General features: G+C 42.4%; 1 protein-coding gene across 1 annotated transcript in view; it reads left to right on the forward strand.

Moving 5' to 3' along the window:
- Window positions 1-228: 228 nt before the first annotated feature.
- The window catches only part of AQR (aquarius intron-binding spliceosomal factor), a 79027-nt gene continuing 57655 nt past the window's right edge, over window positions 229-21600 (forward strand). The window contains exons 1-12 of the mRNA XM_075282958.1: window positions 229-375; window positions 1082-1138; window positions 3681-3721; window positions 5593-5628; window positions 7008-7128; window positions 10213-10356; window positions 12103-12171; window positions 12280-12380; window positions 12609-12685; window positions 13364-13428; window positions 16470-16586; window positions 16677-16790. Coding sequence (XP_075139059.1) covers window positions 286-375; window positions 1082-1138; window positions 3681-3721; window positions 5593-5628; window positions 7008-7128; window positions 10213-10356; window positions 12103-12171; window positions 12280-12380; window positions 12609-12685; window positions 13364-13428; window positions 16470-16586; window positions 16677-16790 — 1032 coding nt within the window. The 5' untranslated portion in view covers window positions 229-285. The remainder of the gene's footprint in view (window positions 376-1081; window positions 1139-3680; window positions 3722-5592; window positions 5629-7007; window positions 7129-10212; window positions 10357-12102; window positions 12172-12279; window positions 12381-12608; window positions 12686-13363; window positions 13429-16469; window positions 16587-16676; window positions 16791-21600) is intronic.

Genomic DNA, 21600 nt, shown 5'->3' on the forward strand with positions numbered 1-21600 from the left:
CCTGCAATAGTTGTAATAAATCTCTGAATAAATCCAAATAATAACATTTGATTACAAAATCTTTTATTAAAGCCGCACATTTACACACGTGTATTGTCAATAGCAGCAAGAGGCGCAGGGCTTCAACAAAATGGCGGAGCCCCGTACACTCGCCTCATTCACATTCTGCCACTTCCATTTGACGTCACGTCCCTTCAGTCGCAGGCTCACAACTTCCGGTCTGAGTGAAGTGGGAACGTTCAATTCACAGTACCACACGAGGTTTTGGGTTTCTGAGGAGTTACCATGGAAACCCAGGTGCCAGCGACACAGCCGCCTGCCAGAAAGATGGCGACCCCAACAGTGACGCAAATGAACGCCGAGTTTGTCACGCAGGTGAGTATTGGGAAGTGTCCTGTGCTGTGACTTGTAGTGCGGCTGTGTGGCGGGAGGGGGCGCAGCAGTCTCACCTCAGTCATTATGTGGTGGGGCTGTCATCATGGAGTATGTCATCATGTATGTGCTGCAAACTGGGGAGCTACAGTGCTACTCCCATATGTTACATGGAGGCCGCCTGTCAGTGGTAGTGACTGTCGTCTGACCAGCGCTAGTATTTATACCTGACTGGTGGCAGTGGCCAGAGAGCGGCCTGACCAGCCATAGTGACTGTGTTTCTGCCATACAACCGCCTGACAGGTGGTGGCAGTGGATGTGTTTCTACCAGATAGCAGGCTTACCAATGGCGGCGGTGATTGTATTTCCAGTAGACAGAGGCCCGACCAGTGGCAGTGGAGGATGTGTTTCCACCCGACAGCAACCCGACCTGCAGCGGTGGTTGTGTTTCCACCAGAAGGCGACCTTACCGGCGGTGGCGGCTGTTTTTACACTAGGTAGTGGCTGCACCACCAGACTTGGGCTCTGTCCAGCTGAAATCTAAGAGCCCAAGTCTATATATTGTATATATGTATTCCAGGGGGAGATACGGTATACAGCAGATATCTACTTTTGGCTTATAGAGCTTTACATCATAGGTAAATCTTTTTTATATTAAAGATGAAAAGGAGTTTCAGTTTTATAAATCCGTATTTCTTGTTCCTTTTAGCTGGCCAAATCTTATTGGGCTCCACATTCAAAGAAGAAACTTCCATTTGATTATAAGGTAAGATTATTTGTATTAGTGGAGTATTCCAGTCATAGGAAATTGCCACCTCTCTGCTTAACTACCCCATACACACGCCTCCTCAGCTTGGCCAAGTGTCCTTATGTTCTGAAGGAGGGAAAGCGACTGATAACACTTCTAGCAGCAGCTTTTCTCCCTGAGAACAAACGTCCATACACACTGATATCCATCCTTCCCTCCCCCTGATATCTGTCATCCAGGAAGAAGTGGAAGTGTCTAATACCTTGTTGGCTGACATATATCTAATTGGAGCTGAGCAATTAATCGAAATATAATCAAAATCAAAACTTGTTTCAATCAATCGATATGAACAATCTCACATGGATTATTTCAATTATTCTGCAACCATGTCAATCTGTCTCACACTGCCCTTGGCTAAAGGATATGTTACTTAACTGTACACTAACCATTCAGGATTGTTGATATGTCACCATGAAACCATAATAATATAAATAATCCTTCAGTAATTGTAACCGGGGGAAAATATTCAATTAATAATGATTTTGATTTGGGTCGTAACAGTCCGGCCCTACATCTAATTATCAACCGAGAATTCCCTGGGAAATCTGGGATTAGATGGATTGGCTTTTAGATTATTTTATCCTATTGTTTTTTTCCGATAAGTGAAACCCGATATTAGCCTAGCGTGTCTGCGTTCTTTATTTATAGCCGTGGTACTCAACTTTCCTAATGCCGCGACCCTTTAAGGGGACGTTCACACAAACATCTGCTGTCTGCCCAGAGGTTTCTGTCCTAATCCCTGGAGAACCTGGATAGGGGATGACTTGCTGGCAGTCAGTTTTAAAACCCATTCGTTAGAATGGGTTTTCAAAGCAAACCTCCGGTGTCCGTACACAGCCTCTCCGTTTTTTTTAGCATGGACACAAAGTCGGACATGCAGTTCCTCATGATATGGTGACTCCCAACCATAAAATTATTTTCATTGCTACTTCATAACTTTAATTTTGCTACTGTTGTGAATCATAATGCAAGTATCTGATATGCAGGATGTATTTTCCTTATTACAAGTTGAACATAATCACCTGGTAATTAGAATTCATGAAGTGTCGTTTTTTTCTCTAATACTGCTGCTCTCTACACAGGTGTGACTGGCCCGAATAAGTACATTATGGTGCCAAATCTGTCACATACACCTGTATTTGTACGGGATGTATGTGAAGGGGTTGGCGCTGTGTTGTGATCATGCTCCGTACATGTATGTGGGTGCACCCACCTGGAGAAGGCTATAGGAGCGGTGTCTTGGTTCCTCAGACCATCAGAAATATGTGTTTTCCGATGGCCTTAGGTGACCCCTGTGAAAGGAACCCACAGGTTGACAACTGCTTGTCTACAGAATGGTATATATTTATTACTCTGCCCTATCAGAATTATTTGAATTGATACATAAATATTGCTTATAATTCCTAACTACTTTAGCCTTATGAACGCAACTCCTGATTCTCTTTGACTACTCTTCCCATCTTGTGTTTTTTTCCATTGAAATCATTCTTCACACCAGTGTCCACTTCATAGACTCGTAGATGATGTTATAATTCCATGGGTCACTTTATATGTTAGCACACTACATTAAAGAGGACCTTTCATTGATTTGGGCATAAGCAGTTTTATATACTGCTGGAAAGCTGACAGTACGCTGAATTCAGCGCACTGTCGGCTTTCCCGATCTGTGCCCTGGGCAAAGAGCTAGCTGTGCCGGTACTGTAGCTCTTCACAGTCAGTAGGACGTTCCTGACAGACTGTCAGGAACATCATTCTCCACGGCAGTGCCTATAGCGCTGTACAGTGTGAGCGGGGAGGAACGCCCCCTCCCTCTGTTCACAGTGCTCGTCCATAGACGAGCATTATCAGGAGGGGAGGAGACGTTCCTCCCCGCTCACACACTACATTACAATAGGCTCTGCTGTGGAGAAGGACATACCTGACAGACTGTCAGGAACGCCCTTCTGACTGTAAAGCGCTACGGTACCAGTACTGATAGCTCTTCACCCGGGGCACAGATCGGGAAAGCAGACAATGCGCTGAATTCAGCGCAGTGTCGGCTTTCCAGCAGTATATAGAACTGCCTGTGCCCAACTCAATGAAAGGTCCTCTTTAAAGGGAATTTCTGGTACTGAAATGAAAATTGAGGGAGTTCTGACTTGGATAGTGGGGCCTAGGGTACATGCAAGCCCTAGGCCCCACTATCCCAGTTACAACTCCCTGATACCTGGCACTGGTCTTATGTTGGAGCACTACAGCAATGGTGTTTCTAACCCCCATGTGGCTTCTGAAGCCAATCACTGTGTGGGTGGACATCAGTGCAGAGGTTCCAGGAACACCTTTATTAGTGGTATACGATATATTCTTATTCTATGATTACCTATGTCATTACCTATGAGAGATTCTGGGAGATTGCAACACGTCTCCCTGCTGCTTCTGTGAGATGTCTACTATTAACAATCTGCATACGAGTGAGAGCTTTCCCTTTAATTGTTTGACATTAATGTATCTATTTCCACAGGTTATAGAAGATATATATGTCAAGGAAATTGTCAAGTCTCGGTAAATGGATTTGTTTTTTTCTCTTTCTTTATCATTCTAAGTCTCTGATTTTTGTTTTCTTCTGGCGCTTTGTGTGTATACAGAAATAATTCCATATTAAACATCGTTATTATTTCCATCTCAGGCTTTTGTGGCATATCCATGGGATTTGGGTTCTGGATATGTAGCTGTAAGACTTTCATGGCGTTTTCTGGGCCTATGCCATAAACGTCCCATTGTTCAAATTTCTAGTATAATTTTTCTTAAACTCCTTTTAAAGATCTGTGCTAGAACCTTCATTGTTCACTTCCAGTTTAATATCTGTCCTGGTTACGTGGTGGGCACAGGGGTGCATGACTCAAAACAGGGGACTGTATTGTAAGGGGCCCTGCCCATCACATGATCAGGACAGATTGTATTAACCTAGAAGTAAACAGTGCTATTGAACGCCTATCTATAGAGATCTTGAAATCCACAAAGAAACCTTCAAACAACTTTTAATTTCCTGGCAGCATTTGTGATATTGGTAAGTGTTGACGTATACTTTATTAACAAATTTTGGCTCCTTTCTATGAAATCTTGCGTTGAAATTCACATTCTGTTCCTCCTTTATTCTTCCGCCATTGCCAGTATAAATTCTCTCACTGCTACTCACTCTGAGTATGGGTGCATGGGCTCATAGATACTAAGGCTGGGGAAGGGTCACTTCAAATTGTGATCTCTCTGGAATTAGGAAACCTAGAACAGTAGTTCTGTTGTCCTATCAAATGAAAAACGATTTACCTGCTTTAATTTCAGAGATATTACCAGTTGAAAACAATCATGATATGGGAGTTGTATACATAGAATATCTTGGTTTTCTAGTGCCTGCAAAGTCTGTATGAAGCGATTCCCTTCCACCCTCAGCTTCTTCGTGTTATATACACTCATAGTCCAGTGAGAAGCAGTGTACATGTTTCTGCTGGCAATACAAAAAACATGAGAATTAATAAAGAAGAGACAGAAAGTGAATTTCATTGCAGGATTTCACGGAAAAGAGTCAAAATCTGTTAATAAAGTCTGTTACAATATTTATATTATAAAGGGGTTGTCCCATAACACGGATCCTATCTATACTGCTAGTTTATGTGGATATAAGACTTTTTCTAAATACATTGCTTTATCAAAACTGCTTTGTATGGCCGCTATCTTAATTTATTCACTTCATTGTTTACATGCGTTTCTATGACCACGGCTGGTTCTGAGCTTATCTGCTCAGTCCCCAAGTGACTAGCTGCCTGCTCTCAGGGGGGGAGGGAGGGACTGAGTGCTGGGAGCAGCTCTGAGCTGTGTATGTCTCTGCCACAGACAAGTAACGGAGCTCCTCAGATAGGGGAGGGGGGAGGTGAGAGCTCCGGGATTTCTGAGCTCTTATCTCCTGCTCTTCCAGTTATCAGTCGGTTTAATTGAATTTGGCTGATAAGGGCTGAGATAGGGAGTCCGTTTCCTCTGTATGTATTACAAGCTGACTCAAATCCAGCTCTGCTACATCAGCCTCTACATCAGCTTCATACTGTGGTAATTCATTTACAACCAGTCCCTCATTACTGACTGCAAACATAGCAGAAAAAAAGTGAAATCCCACCCACCAATTTGCCGAGAAAACCAGGAAGTGAAGAGAGCACACAGCCTGCAGGTTGGTGAACAAGCAAGATGGGAATACCCCTTTAATGTAACAAATGCTGCCAAAAAAGTTGTCTGAGAGTTTCGGTATGTTTTATTCACAAACTATAGGCTTGCTGTTTGTCTATACAGCACTTTTGCACCATAGAGAGCGCCTACATAATGGGTGGGTTTATCATTGTACAGAAGGTGCGAGCAAGTTATTGATCTTTTGTGTTTTTATATTACAGATTTGCGATAAGGAAGATAATGCTTTTGGAATTCAGGTGAGGAGGAATATTATTTAGTACATGGACATTAACAATGCTGACACCTCTTTGCTTTTAACTTTATATTCCGCTGTTACTCTGTTGACTAAAGAGACGACAGGGCGTGACAAATTGATGGTGTCTCTATACAGTCTGATATTGTCCTGTCAGTGGTGACATAATCAGACTGTGATGGGATGCATGCCTTGAAAGAGGACCTTTCACCATCTGGGGCACATGCAATGTAATACACCGCTAGAAAGCCGACATTGCGTTGTATTTAGAGCACTATCGGCTTTCCCGTTCTGTGCCCCCGGTAAAAAGCTATTGGTGCTGGTACCATAGCTCCTCACTGTCAGAAGGATGTTTCTGACAGTCAGCAGAATTATCACTGCTGGTTTATTATTCCATAATGTGACAATTTATTAGTACTTGAAGCCTTGAAATAGTAAAGTGCTACAGGATATGTTGTTGACGCTGGGTTCACACTTGCGTTCACGGTCTCCGTTCTATGGTTTCCGTCTTCTGCATGCCAGAAGACGGAAAGCACAGACCGGGTCCGGCCGTGAGCGGCGGTGAGCGTTTTAGGCTCTCCGCCGCGAAACCGGATTTTTTTTATCCGGACACAGAGTAGTGCATGTCCGACTCTGTGTCCGGATTATAAAACCTGGTTTTGCGGCGGAGAGCCTAAAACGCTCACGGCCGGACAGCTTTCTCACCCATTCAAATGAATGGGTGAGAAAGACTCCTGCAGGTTTCCGTCTCCTGCCTCTGTTTTAGGCAGGAAACGGAATCCTCAAGTACGGAGTGCCGCCGCAGATGTGAACGAGCCCTGATATGTAAATAGTAAGTACTATTTAAGGTGGCCATACACATTAGATAAACTTGGGCCAAAACTCCCAATTTCAGCTTGTGCAGCTGATCTTCTAATGTGTATGGGGCCTCCTGACTCTTCAAAGGAAAGAAGGGTCAAGTATATTGGATTTCAAGAATTTGGAATCTTAAAGGGGTTGTTCAGGAACGGCAGATCATTGACACTTCATCGGGATCAGATTGGTTGGGGTCTCACATCCGACCCTCACACGAATCAATAGATGCGGCTCCTGGAAGCTATATATGAGGTATATGGGCGAAAGCAGCTCTTCTCCTATACAAATGAATAGGAGCGGGGCTGCAGTTCTCCCGCACGCCACCACTGCAGTGTACAGTTTGTAAAATGTAGTGGTTGAGCCTGGAACTGCAACCCTGCTTTCAGTGGCCGAATCAGTTGATTGGCATTGGGTGCAGAGGATGGTCCCCGACTGATCTGATACTAATGACCTATTCTATCTATTTTTTAAAACAAGTTTAGCTTTCTGTATCTGACATCTTAAAGAACGTCTGCTTTTATTTCACAGCCAATACTTGGAGAACTATTTGTGGCTGAATTACTCACCTGAAGTCTCAAGTCGCGCCTACCTTATGTCTATCTGCTGTATGGTAAATGAGAAATTTCGAGAGAATGTCCCTGCCTGGGAGGTAAGAGCTATAAGGTCTTTATTTTAAGTATATGACCTGTAGTGATGTTTTATGTTAAGAACAGGACTGAGCATATAATTTATGAATGGTTTAATTTGTCCACTGAATGCAGAATTATCAAATCCGTATAAATCCCCCCCCACTCAGCAGCCATGTGACTCCACAGCCTGTTGCTGTGTCTCAGATTAGCATGAAAGGATTTTTTAATTCATTTTTTTTAGGCTACTTTACACAGATAATATAACATACCGCCATGCACTGCAGTTTTTGTTTATTTTTGTATGACAAGGCTATTGATAGCTATTTTTCATCCCCTGGGGAAGCGTCTTTAGCGGGAGGTTCACATCTTCATAGCACCTCCGCCTCAAGCCAAAATCTGATTAAAATTGTGGCCCCAGTATACTCATTGAGGTCCCTTGACATCCTTTGTTGTCTGTCATTAACAGGATCCATTTTAACGTGTAATCCAATGTTTGTTCCTGCGATTCAAAACAATGCAGGTGTGAAAGCAGCCTTAAAGGGAGAATCTGGGGGGAACATATTTAACCAGCAACACAGATAGGTCAGGTTCACTTTATTCTAATGGTTTTTTTTTGTTGTTTTTTTTCCCCCATGAAAATTTGTGCTCCCTTGCTACATGCTGGCCCCAGTGACAGGGCCGTGTGAGATTTCGGCCTAGCTTCCTGGCTCTGTCAATAAAGGAGAGGGAAAAGGATGGCATAATAGGGCAGTGTGGAGTGTAGTAGTCTATAGCAATGGAGATGCCCTCAGTGCTCCAGATATTTTGAAATAAATGTATATCTCAGCAACAAAGGCACAAGTTACCTGTAGGGTTTATCTGTCTAGCTCAGTGCTAGTGCCTGGAACTCCAGATGGACGTTGGGTACCTGTACTCTGACATCCTTTTCAGCTTTTCTACACCACACACATGTGAACGGACCCTTATTCATTGCCTTTTTCTGTATCCTTTTGTCTATAGCATGTGAGACTTCAGACATTGTGATTAACCATTCCAGGTGTACAGCTATGGGCTAGTTCACATGGGGTTCCATGTGAACACATTCCGTCGCAGCTGCCATGACGGGATGCCGGTGCAGTGCTCTGGCATCCCATCGCGGCTTTCCTCTCTGGATTAGGCCCAAATGAATGGGCTTAGTCTGAAGGGTGGGGTCGCGAGGCGGACGCCGGGGCTGAATCAGCCGCAGAATCCACCTGGAGAAAGGGCAGCTCGGTTTTCTTTTTCCTCAAGCGGAACAAACCACTTGTGGAAAAAGGAAATGACCGACTGCCATTGATTTCAATGGGAGGCGGCAGGATTTTGACGCGGATTCCGTGTCAAAATCCTGACCATTTTGCCCGTCTGAACTAGCCATAAGACTTTGAGGCTGGGTTAACACAGAGTTTTTTGGTGAGAATTTTGGAGAGGAAAAAAATCCACTTCAGGAATTAGGAAATGTTGTTTTTTTTATTTTTTTTAAGCAATTTATTTTTTTACATGAGGCGTTTTTTGGAGCGGTTTTTGAGGTGTTTTTAGTTTTTGTTCTTTTTCCTCCAGCACATTGTATGGACCTTTAAAAAAAACGCTAGCGGTTTTTTCCGCCTCCCATTGACTCCCGTTGGTTTTTTCAGGCGGAATACGCCTAAAGAAAGGTCATGCCACTTCTTTTTCCTGCTAGCGGATTACATAGGACTCTATTGTGAGGCAGTTTTTGGAGACGGATTTTGATGCGGATTCCGCGTCAAAATCCTGACCAGAAAACTCTGTGTGAACCCAGCCAAAGGGGTTATCCTGGTTTTAAAATTGATAGCCTATCCTTAGAATAGTCCATCAATGTTAGGTCTACCGGGTCCTACATCCAGGACGCTCTGCTGCTCACAGTACAATAGTCTGTGGTTAGGCCATTATTATTATTATTATTATTATTATTATTATTATTATTATTTATTATTTATTTATTTATATAGCACCATTAATTCCATGGTGCTTTACATTTGGGGGTTACATACAATACACATAATATACAGACAAATATAATACTAACAGTGATCGGCTGGCACAGTGGGGTAGAGGGCCCTGTCCGTGAGGGCTTACCATCTATGAGGGGAGAGGGATAGAGACAGAAGGAGAAGGGGGAGACTGTACAGATGGGGGTGTGGTGATTCTGTTATTGGAGGTTGTAGGCCTTCCTGAATAGGTTTTTAAAATAATAGGTTTTTAAAATAAAACCATAAAAACATATTTGTAAATTATACTTTATTGTGCACGGTGGGCGGTCCTGCACAGTCCAACGTCATCTTGCTGTCACGCCTTCCTCCTCTTTCTTCTTCCAGCGACGTCCTCCTGTCCTGGCTCTTCGCCGCCTTCATCTTCTTTTCTTCCGGAATGAAGAAGTACCCCTTAGAACTACACATGTAGTTCTAAGGGGTACTTAGAACTACAACAAAAATGGCACCGGCGCGTGTGCAGTAGCTCTCCGGAGGGAGCGATGCTGAGCACGCGTGGGATTTGAACACAACCCGCCGGAAGAACAGAAGATCAAGGCGGGGAAGAGCCAGGACAGGAGGACGTCGCTGAAAGAAGAGGAAGGCGTGACAGCAAGATGACGTCGGACCGTGCACGACCGCCCACGATGGGTATGATTTAGAAATATGTTTTTATGGTTTTATTTTAAAACGGGGGGTTAAAATAACATTAGCGGTGCCTGAATAGCCTTTTTAAAGGCTATACACGCATATGTGGGGCTCATACAGCATAATTTTGCTATAGAGCCCCTTTAATGAAATACATCAATACCAAATGGCTCCCTTTTAAGGGTATGTTCACATGGAGGAATTTGGAGCTGTATTTGATGTCCTGCTTGTTCTCAGGGCAGATTCTCCCTAAAACTCCTATTGAAATAAATGGGGGGGGGGGGCAGATTTTGGAATGGCTTTATCAGTGTCAAAACTGGCTTTCTGCCTGATTAAATTCCTCTGTGCAGTTTACATCGTGCTAGTGCATTTATTGTGCGTGTAGAAGAGTTTGTCCTTTGTGGTAATGTGTTTTGCTTTGTCTAACAATGGTTTTCACTGTATAATTTTCAGACCTTTAAGAAGAAACCAGAGCACTTCCCCCATTTCTTCAAGTGTATTAGAGAGGCGTCTGTGGCTGAGGAATCCGAAAATGACTTTTCATTGCATGAGCGCACACTTTTGCTTCTGTTCTTGGATCACTGCTTCAACAGTCTGGTACTGCTTACATTTACCTTAAAGTGGCTATGCACTTGTAGTAGTGGAAAAGCGTTATACGCTACTCTCTTCAGGTAGTGCTTGCTTAAAGGGATCCTATCATTGGATACCTTTTTTTCTGACTAACACGTAGGAATAGCCTTAAGAAAGGCTATTCTTCTCCTACCTTTAGATGTCTTCTCCGCACCGCCGTTCGGTAGATATTCCCGGTTTTCTTTGGTATGCAAATTAGTTCTCTCACAGCACTGGGGGTGTCCTCAATGCTGCGAGAGAACTCTTCAGCGATGCCTCCATCTGCTTCTGGAACAGCCTCTGCCTGCGTCTTCTTCCATCCTGGGTTTTAATCTTCTAGGCCTCGGGCAGAGCCGACTGCACATGCCCGGGCCACAAGAAAATGGCCGCTTACTCAGTAAGCTGGTGTAAATGCCATTTTCTTGTGGCCGCTTACACAGTAAGCAGCCATTTTCTTGTGGCCCGGGCATGCGCAGTCGGCTCTGAAGATTGAAACCCAGGATGGAAGAAGACACAGGGAGAGGCCATTCCACTTTGCCCCCAGTCCTTTACATACCAAAGAAAACCCAGATTTCTACCGAACAGTGGCGCAGAGAAGACTTCTAGAGGTAGGAGTAGAATAGCCTTTCTTAAGGCTATTCCTACGTGTTAGTCAGAAAAAAGGATATCAAATAATAGCATCCCTTGAAAGGGGTTTCCTCATGATAGCAATTCATCTCCTATCCACAGGGGAACTCAAACATTACAACTTTGCCATTCAAATGAATGACCGAGCATGACTTTGATATGCCTGCTGGTCATGTGGGTAAATGTTGTGCTTGTGGAGCTCTGTCTTTTACTTACTACTAGAGATGAGCGAGTATTATTTGAAACGACCGTTTTGAAAAGCACGCACCCATGGGAATGAATGGACGCAGCCAGCACGCAGGGGGTTAAGCAGCCGGGCACCGGCAAAGTCTGCGTGCCGGCCGCTTCCATTTATTCCTATGCATGCGTGCTATTCGAAACGGCCGTTTCGAATAGTACTCGCTCATCTCTACTTACTACCTTTTGATAATGTTAAGTAAAGGTATTTGGAAAATAACTCAACTTTGACTAAGGGCTTATTCAGACAGCCAAAAAGTGTCCGTGTTCTATAAACCATATTATACCTGCACATCCCATCTGGACTGCAGATCTAATGACCCAAGAGGCAGCACCACAGGGATATATGATGCTGCTTCTTTAGCTCTGGTCATCAGGTCTGGATGTTTCGGGTGTAGTGCGCTCCACATAGCACTGGTGCTCCATCAGCACAGCTTATATAAGATAGCGTATTGCAGTGAACGTTTGGAGGGTTGTATTTTAGTAGGTATGATCATTATGTCTGAAATGTATGACTAAATTGACAACTGGGTGCTGACAGTTGGAGGTGTCCCCTGACACAACGTGAGTAGTAATACCTCATTGTCAATTTATTCCTACATTTCCAGGAGGGTAACAGAGGATTTATGTTCTTTTTAGAATTCAGATCTAAATTAAGAGGATGTTTTGTAGCAGTACAGTAGTTTAATGTATTCCTGAAAGACATCAGATAGATCATTATGTAGAACAATGTTTCTGAAAACTCCTATGTACTGATTTATGGTTTGGAGTCCCCTGTGTGAGAAAACCAATGTATTACAAATGCTTCTCATTGTCCTATAGATTAGTTGGATAGGATATTTTCTGATAACAGTATATATCTTTTTGCAGGAAGTTGATCTAATCCGTGGTCAGATCCAGCAGCTGATATCCCTGCCCATGTGGATCTGCTTGCAGCCTGTAAGTGCTAGGGACATTTACTATTTATAGCCCTTGCCTATTATTTTTGCACATTCCTTTATGACGTCTTTTTCCTAATGGTATACTGGTAACTTCTTACATTGGTAGGCTCGACTGGAGCAGGAAATCAAGAAAACTCAAAAGTTGAAAAAGTTCTGGAACCTTATTAAGAAAACGGATGAGAAAATGGACGAGAAAGCACGTGAACTGTATGTACATATACCAACAGGACATAAAGGCCGCTTTATCAGTGTTCTAGTTTAGGCATGCAACAGGTTTTTACATGCATGACTCTTATCAGGACTTGTAAAGTGACTGTATGTGTAGAAGCCATGCATCTGGTATATAGCTGTATACATAGACTCTACATTGAATGGTGATTCTTTAGTTTTCTTTGTTCTTGCTTTACTCACAAAGTTTTGTCATCAACATTATAGAGCCACCCAGGAAAGGAAGTTTTTATGGCATCTTATACAGAGGTTCCTGTCCGTACTTCAGTCCATTCCACCTACAGGTATCAGTTATTCTGCATGCTCGTTGTACATGAGATATACATATACTTACTTTGCATTCTGTCAAAGCCTAGCTTTATAGATTACAAGTAAACTTGATGCCTCACCCATGCATATGTGCAGTATTTCTTTTATACGTCCAGTTATTCAGTTCAGACCTTCAAGGCTGCTTGTCATTTCAAATAAAACCTTTGACATGCAATTTGTATATCCTCACCATGTTTGTGTGGGTTTCCCCTGTGTACTCCGGTTTTCTCCTGCACTCCAAAGATATACTGATAGGGAATGTAGATGTGGGACAGTGACAATATCTGTAAAGCGCTGCAGTATATGATAATGCTATATAAGTAAGCTAAAATAAGTAAATAGGGATAAGTTTTGTTTGATGGGCATCTGGTTTCTGAGACCCGAATGATCACAAAGATGAAGGGACAGAAGCGTTCCATTGACATTTAGACTTCTAGCTGTGGTGCTCTGTTCTTGCAATGGATGAACCCAAATGTTGAACTTCCTCTGACCTTGTAGTTATCATCTCTATGCCTCTGACCAGAATATCCTTTGTGAGTTTTATACAAATAAAGCTATAAACCTTTTTAAGTTGCTGATAAATATCTTCTGTTCTTATTAGTAGGTAGGTTATGCTGCGGTTACCTAACATAAAACGTCTGTTCATTCCGTAGGTCCTGTCTCCATGGATAAAGTACATTACTGTGAGCGTTTCATAGAGCTTATGATTGATCTTGAGGTACAATGTGTTGAGATTTTGACTTATTATGTAGATGGGAACTATTTTATGTTGTGTATGTGCAACTTAGATACAGCAAAGCTTACGCTAGGTTCATACTAGCGCCCGGAGCCCGTTCTCAGCTTTCCGTCTTCTGCATGCAGAAGACGGAAACCTGTCAGACCGGGTGCGGGGGGGTGTGCCGGTGAGCGTTTCATGCTCTCCGCTGTGAAACTGTTTTTTTAAAAAATTGGACACAGAGTCCTGCATGTCCGACTCTGTGTCCGATTTAAAAAAACAAAACAAAACCCGGTTTCGTGGCGGAGAGCATAAAACGCTCACTGGCACTCACGGCCGGACATCTTTCAAACCCATTCAAATGAATGGGTATGAAAGCGTCCTGCAGGTTTCCGTCTCCTGCTCTGTTTTGTGCAGGAAGCAGAAACCTGCATGAACGGAGACCGGGCGCAGATGTGAACGAGCCTTTACTCATAAAAAAATTATACATAAATCTCTAGTGAAAAAGAACTCATCACCAGATCTAAAAATCCCATGCAATAGCAATCAAGTTTTGTTAATTCAAATCTATTCGGCCATTCAAAAGATATAAGCCCTTTTGTGTTGATATAATTTAGGGCAGTCTTTCTCAAAGTGGGCGATAACGCCCCCTTGTGGGCGCTGGAGGCCTATAGGGGGGCAGTAAAGGGCACAGAGAAGATTGGGGGGCGTTGAAGCGGTTTAGGGGGGCGATGGCTAATTTAAAGGGGTGGTATCATAACAATGATTCTATCTATACTGCTTGTTAATGTGGATTTAAAGTGGTATTCCCATGTACATAATTATATCTATATTTGTAGATAATTACAAGTTAAACATTTTTGCAAATATAAGTAATTAAAAATTCTGCAGCGTTTTAAAGATTTTCTCTAACTTTCTTAGTGGTGACAGTCTGTTCTCTTGATCGGTTGCCAATGGTTACGACCACTAATGCAGAAACTTTCTATGGTCTGGGACTTGTCAGGAACCCAGCTATGATTTTCTTATTGTAGCTGGGTTATCAGACAGGGACACTACATGTATCAGAAGATATCCTGGCCACAATAAGGACATCATGGCTGATTTTCTGACCTTAGAAAGTTTCTGCATTGGTGGTCGTATCCATGGCAACCAATCAAGATAACACTGTCACCACTAAGAAAGTTAGATAAAATCTTTAAAACTCTGCAGAATTTTTAATTACTTATATTTGCAAAAATGTTTAACTTTTAATCATCTACAAATTAATAAATAATTATATAGATGGGAATACCCCTTTAAGACTTTTCCTAAATACACTGCTTCAGCAAAACTGCTTTGTTTGTCCACTATCTTACTTTATTCACTTCATTATGGACACTAGCACCTGGCCCCCTGCTCATTGCTGAGGGAGCCACATGACGTAGCTCCCTGCTGTGTGGGGGGAGGGGGGGGGCTGAGTGTATGGAGCCAGCCTGTGTCTGCACCACACATACACATCACATACACATCACCTAGCTCCCTGCTGTCAGATAGAGGGGGGTGTGTGGAATAAGTGCTGCTTTCTTATATAAAGCAGTCTAAATCCTACTGGGCTAAAGGACCTGGTCTCTCTGTTCACTAGGATAAAGCTTTATTATATAGAGCAGGCTGCTAGTGGGCAGAGGGGCCAGGTCCTTTAGGAAACTCCGTACAAGGTAAATCCAAGTCTACAGGACCTTTTGATGACATCACAGGCCCTTCAGTCATCCCATAGGATCACGCTATGTGGTGGGCGGAGCTACATGCTAATTTGGGGGTGGGGCTATTTGACGCGAGCAAACAGGAAGAAAGAAGATTTTTAGGCAGCTTAGAAGGCAGATCAAGCTTCATGAGGCTACCCCTTTAAAATTGTTTTTTTTTGCTTTTAACACAAACTTTACTGCTCCTTTACGCTTAACACGCGTTTCCTCGTGTAACGCCATCTAGGGGACTAGACAGTAACTATTTCCTGTCCAAAAGTTGTCAAACTGTACCATAGATGGCGGTAAGCTCCAATGCGAAATGAGTTTCTAGTCCATTCTCGAAAGTACTAGGCCCACTCGCTGCCTCATATAAAAGCGCACGCGCCATCATGTCACAGCCAGTCATGTCATTCGACGATATTACGAAAACAAGTGAATTTAGCGACTAGGTAAAGTGCTGTGTGTGCGGTGGTGAATACTGTGAGTGGTGTCATTAGCAAGTTTTTAATACTCGATTCTTTACATTACCCTCATCAGAAAGTCTTATTTTCACATGACACACATAATTTAATTATTAACATAATGACTGCGATTGTGATTCTTAAGATGTAGTAAAGTAAAAAAATTTGGGGGGCGCTAGAAAATAATTAATTCTCAAAGTGGGCGGTAGACAAAATAAGTTTGAGAACCTCTGATTTATGGTATTTAACAAGTGGATCGTAACACTGCATGACCTACAGCACACAGACCCCATCCCTAGAGGAAGCACAGTGTTATCTCCCACTTGACTAGTAAGCCCTAATTTGTATCAACACTAAAGGAGCTGATATCTTCAGGATGCCTAAGCTGATTTGGATAAGCAGAACCCCAAAATCCTCAGGGTGACAGTGCTTATCAGGTGGTGTATGTTATTGGACTTTTCATGCCTGGTGGCAGGTCCTCTTTAAGGTCCTCTTCAGGCGGATTCCGCCTCAGGAAATCAATGCAAGTCAATGGGAGGCGGAAAAACCGCTAGCCAGACGAATTTTCCACCTCCTGTTGACTTGCATTGATTTTTTTTCAGACGGAAACGTGAAAAACACTTCAAAAAATGCCTCAAAAAACGCCTCATGAATTTTCCTGAAGCAGATTTTTCCTGGCCAAATTCCTGACCAAAAAACCCAGTGTGAACGCAGCCTAAGAAAGTGTTCTGATCTTCTCTGCAGTATATTGCAGTATTAGTTCTCAGCACTGAACAGTAGAGGCATACTTGCTTGTTAGAAGTAGTTTTTTAGGAGTAACACCTCTCCAGCTACAGTAACTTATACCATATCTATCTCATAGGCTTTACTTCCCACACGTCGTTGGTTTAATACAGTTCTGGATGATTCCCACCTCGTTGTCCATTGCTACTTATCCAGCCTATGCATGAGAGAGCAAGAAGGACATTTGTTTTCTCAGGTACCTTTGTTATGTTTGATAAGAAAAATAATTTTTTAAATAACTTTCTTCAGCAGTAACTCTAATGCAGAACTAATATTCTCCCGATAGCTCCTGGACATGTTAAAATTTTACACTGGCTTTGAAATCAATGACCAGACGGGAAATGCCCTGACAGAGAATGAGATGACTACTATTCATTACGATCGTATCACCTCACTGCAGGTAGGTCTGAATTTATATATTGCTGTTTGTCATATTTAACCGGTTAAGGACCAGGCCCAGAAGTACATTAAGGACCGGGCCTCTTTTTTCAAAACTGACATGTGTCACTTTAAATGGCAATAACTTTGAGACGCTTTAACTTACACAAGTGATTTTGAAATTGTTTTTTCGTAACACATTATACTTCATGTTAGTGGTAAACACTAATCAATATTTTTGTATTTATTTATAAAAAAACTAGCAAATTTGATGGAAATTTGGAAAAAATTGCAATTTTCAAAATGTGAAATTCTCTGCTTTTCAGGCAGATAGTCATACCATCCAAATACATGAATAAATATTATCTCCCATATCTCTGCTTTATATCGGCATCATCTTTTGATCGTCTTTTAATTCATTTTGGATGTTACAAGGCTTACAAGTGTAACAGCAATTTTCCAGATTTACAAGAAAATTCCTCAAACTAATTTTTTAGGGACCACTTCAGTTCTGAAAGGAATTATAAAGGCCTATATAATAGAAACCCCCATAAATCACCCCATTTTCAAAACTACACCCCTCAAATTATTCAAAACAGCATTTGGGATGTTTGTTAACCCTTTAAGCATTTCATAAGAATAAAAATAATATGGAGGTCAAATTTAGACATTTCATTTTTTTTCACTAATACATTCATTTAGACCTAAAATTAACACATTCACAAAGGGTTAAAGGAGAAAATGCATCTCAAATTTTGTTATGCAATTTCTCCCGTGCACAGAAATACCCCACATGTGGGTGTAAACTGATTTTTGGGCACACGGCAGTGCACGAAAGGGAAGGAGTGACACTGGGTGTTTGAACAGCATATTTTGCTGGAATAATTTTCAGGCACCATGTCACATTTGCAGAGCCCTTAGCGTACCAAAACAATGGAAACCCCCCAAAAGTGACCCCATTTTAGAATCTACACCCCTCACGGAATTCATCAAGGGGTATAGTGAGCATTTAGACCGTACAGTTGTTTCACAGATTTTACTAACATTGGAATGTGTAAAAGAAAAATTACTAAAATGTCACTTTATCCCCAAAGTTTTCATTTTCACAAGGGGTTAAAGGAGTAAAAGCCCCCCAAAGTTTGTTAAACAATTTATCCTGAACACGGCAATACCCCATATGTGGCCATATTCTGCTGTATGGGAACATGGCGGGGCTTGGAATGGAAAGAGCGCTATTTTGCTTTTGGATGGCAGATTTTGCTGGAATAATTTTTAGGTGCCATGTCGCATTAGCAGAGCCCCTAGAGAACCAATACAGTGGAAACCCCCTAAAAGTGACCCCATTTTGGAAACTACACCCCCCACAAAACATATCAAAGGGTAGAGTGAGCATTTTGACCGTACAGCTGTTTCACAGATTTTATTAACATTGGGACATGAAAATGAAAATTTACTTTTTTTCCAACAAACTGTCAATTTAGCCCCAAATTTTTCATTTTCACAAGAGGATAAAGGAAAAAAAGCTCCCTAAAGTTCGTTACACAATTTCTCCTGAACACAGAAATGCCCCATATGTGGTAATAATCTACTGTATGGGAACATGGCGGGGCTCAGAATGGAAAGAGCGCTATTTGGCTTTTGAAGGGCAGATTCTGCTGGAATATTTTTCAGGTGCCATGTCGCATTTGCAGAGCCCCTAGTGTACCAATAAAGTGGAAACCCCCTAAAAGTGACCCCATTTTGGAAACTACACCCCTCATAGAATTTATCTAGGGGTTTGGTGAGCATTTTGGCCTCACAGCTGATTCACAGATTTTATTAACAATGGGACGTAAAAATGAAAAATTACTTTTTTTTCCAATTAATCGTCCATTTAGCGCCATATTTTTAATTTTGCAAGTAGCTGAAGAATTAAAAGCCCCCCAGAGTTTGTTACACAATTTCTTCTTAACACGGCAATACCCCATATGTGGCCATAATCTGCTGTATGGGTATACGGTGGGGCTCAGAATGGAAAGAGCGTTATTTGGCTTTTAGAAAGCAGATGTGGCTGGAATAGTTCTCAGGTGCCATGTCGCATTAGCTGAGCCCCTAAAGTATCAATACAATGGAAACCCCCCATTGTGACCCCATTTTAGAAACTACACAGGTGACAGTAAACTGGAATTCACCAAGAAGTGACCCCATTTTGTAGGGACAATTTTAGGGCCTCTGCAAATGTGATGTGGTGTCCAAAAACAAAGAATATAAATCTGCACTCCAAAAGCACATATCGCTCCTTCACATCTGCGCCCTGCTGGGTACCCAAATAGCGGTGTATGCCCACATGTATGACACTGGTGTACCCCGGATAACGGACTTAATGCCATATGTGGGTATAAATGGCTGTTTGGGCACAGCCGGGCACAGAAGGGAAGGAGCGCTATTTTGGTTTTTGGAGCACAGTTTGGTTTTAGGACACCATACCACTTTTGCAAAGCCCCTGAATTGCCAATAAAGTGGAATCCGCAGACATGTCACCCCATTTTGGACACTAGCCCACTCATGGGATTTATCAAGTGGTGTAGCGAGCATTTTTAACCCCTGAGTGTTGCATTTATTTAGTTTCCAGAAATGAAATCACAGCTGATAATGAGAAGTTAAAAATGAAAAATTTCCAGAGATTCGCCATTTTAGTGCCCGATATGTTGTGCCCAACTTATGTCAGCAGAGACACTCCAAAAACTGGTAAGCGGGTATCCTGGGCACAACAGCTTTTAGAGCGTTCATCTCTGATACAAGGCGGGCACAACATATTACACACTGAAATGACGTATTCCTGGAAAAATGGTCATTTTCACCTTTCACAATCAGCTTCGTATTCATTTATGGATAATAAGTTATAGCAACACTTGGGGGTTAAAAATGCTCTCTGTACCCCTGGAGAAATCCTTCAGGGGTGTAGTTTCCAAAATAAGGTCTCATATCAGGGGATTCCACTTTACTGGCGTTTCAGATCTACAAAAGTGTCATGGCATCCAAAAACCAAACCGTCTGTGCTCCAAAAACCCAATAACCCTTCTTCCCTTTTGCGTCCAGCTGTGCCCTAATATCAGTTTATACTCACATATGACATTACGTCCGATATAACGGGTACACCAGTGTCATACATGTGTCATAAACTGCAGTTTGGGCGCACAGCAGGGCGCAGAAGCGAAGGAGCGCGATGCGGCTTTTGGAGTACAGATTTTGATGTTTGGTATCTGGATGCCATGTCATGTTTGTAGAGCCTGTAAGGTACCAGAAAAGTGGATTCCCCAAAGGAGTGACCCCATTTTGAAAACTGCACCCCTCAAAGAATTTACCAGGGGGTGTAGTGAGTATTAGTATCCGGACGTGACTGCACAGCGGATGGCGAAGAGGGAATATATAAGCTGTGCGGAGAACATTGCAGACACCAAATTCCCTACTATGTCCCAGTAGCTCCTATGATTGGGGGAGTCACTCTGGGGGTCACTTTGGGGGTCACTTCTGGTGTTTTTTCGCTCATAAGCTGTAAATCTGAGGTGTCCCCTGATATTCGCTCGCACAGCTTATATATTCCCTATCTGCCGCAGCCAGTTGTGTTCTAATAATTTGGCGATTTTTGGGGGGTTTTGCCTTGACATTGCTAGATGCTATATTTTCTTTATTTTTCTGGTGACGTGGCCATATAAGGGCTTGTTGTTTGCAGGATGAGATGCATTTTGTAATGGCACCATCTTTGGGTGCCTACAACTTACTGATTACATTTTATTAACTCTTTCTTGCTGGATTAAAAAAAAAAAAAAAATCAATCCTGCATTGAGTTTTACATTTTAAATTTTTCGCCATGCAGCGTACAGCATAAGTAACATGTGTCCTTTATTCTGCGGGTCGGTACGGTTACGGCGATACCTCATTTATGTTATTTTTTTATGCGATACTAAGTCTGCAGAACAAAAACACATTTGGGGACATAAATCAGTGATTTTTGCATCGCCATCTTCTGAGAGGCGTAACATTTTTATTTTTCGGTTGACAGTGTTGGTTGAGGGCTTATTTTTTGCGGGAAAATGTGCGCTTTTTATTGGCACTGTTGTGGGGTGAATATGACTTTTTGATCACTTTTTATAGCATATTTTGTAGGATGAGATGGCAAAAAATCATTATTTCCGGCGAGTTTTTTCCGTTTTTTTTTTCCGACGTTCACCGTGTACATTAAATTTTATTTCAGTTTTATTGTACAGGTTGTTACGGACGCGGCGGTACCAAATATGCATTGCTTTTTTTAATTTTTAGTGCTTTTTTTATATAATTCATTTTGTATAGAAAAAAGGGATTTTTGGACTTTAGAACTTTATTACTTTTTTCATACACTTTATTTATTTTTTTTTTAACTTTTTTTTAACTTTTTCATGTGTCCCTTTAGGACACTTGAATCAGTTGATGCTTTGATGAAAGCATCAGCTGATTCTACACAGTAGCAGACAGGACACGAGCAGGACATGAGCCTGCTCGTGTCCTGTAAGCTGCAGAGGAAGTGAGACACATCGCTCACTTCCTCCACCGCCTGGCAGGATCACCAGGTATGTGGGGGCTCCGGTAGTCTGGGGTCACTGGCCAGACCCCAGACTACCTTCTACTGACATCGGCACCCCCCGATCTCGCCGCGGGGGGTGCCGATCTGGTTAACCTGTCGGCGGATCCCTTTCGATCGCGCCGCGATGTTTGACGGCGCGATCGAAAGGGTTAACACGTCCAGTCGGACTCAGTTCCGACTGGACATTATGGAGGAAGGGGTTAGGTGTTAGTAACACCTAACCCCTGTCCCC

Source organism: Leptodactylus fuscus, chromosome 7, assembly GCF_031893055.1.
Source record: "Leptodactylus fuscus isolate aLepFus1 chromosome 7, aLepFus1.hap2, whole genome shotgun sequence".
In the NCBI taxonomy this organism is placed as follows: Eukaryota; Metazoa; Chordata; class Amphibia; order Anura; family Leptodactylidae; genus Leptodactylus; species Leptodactylus fuscus.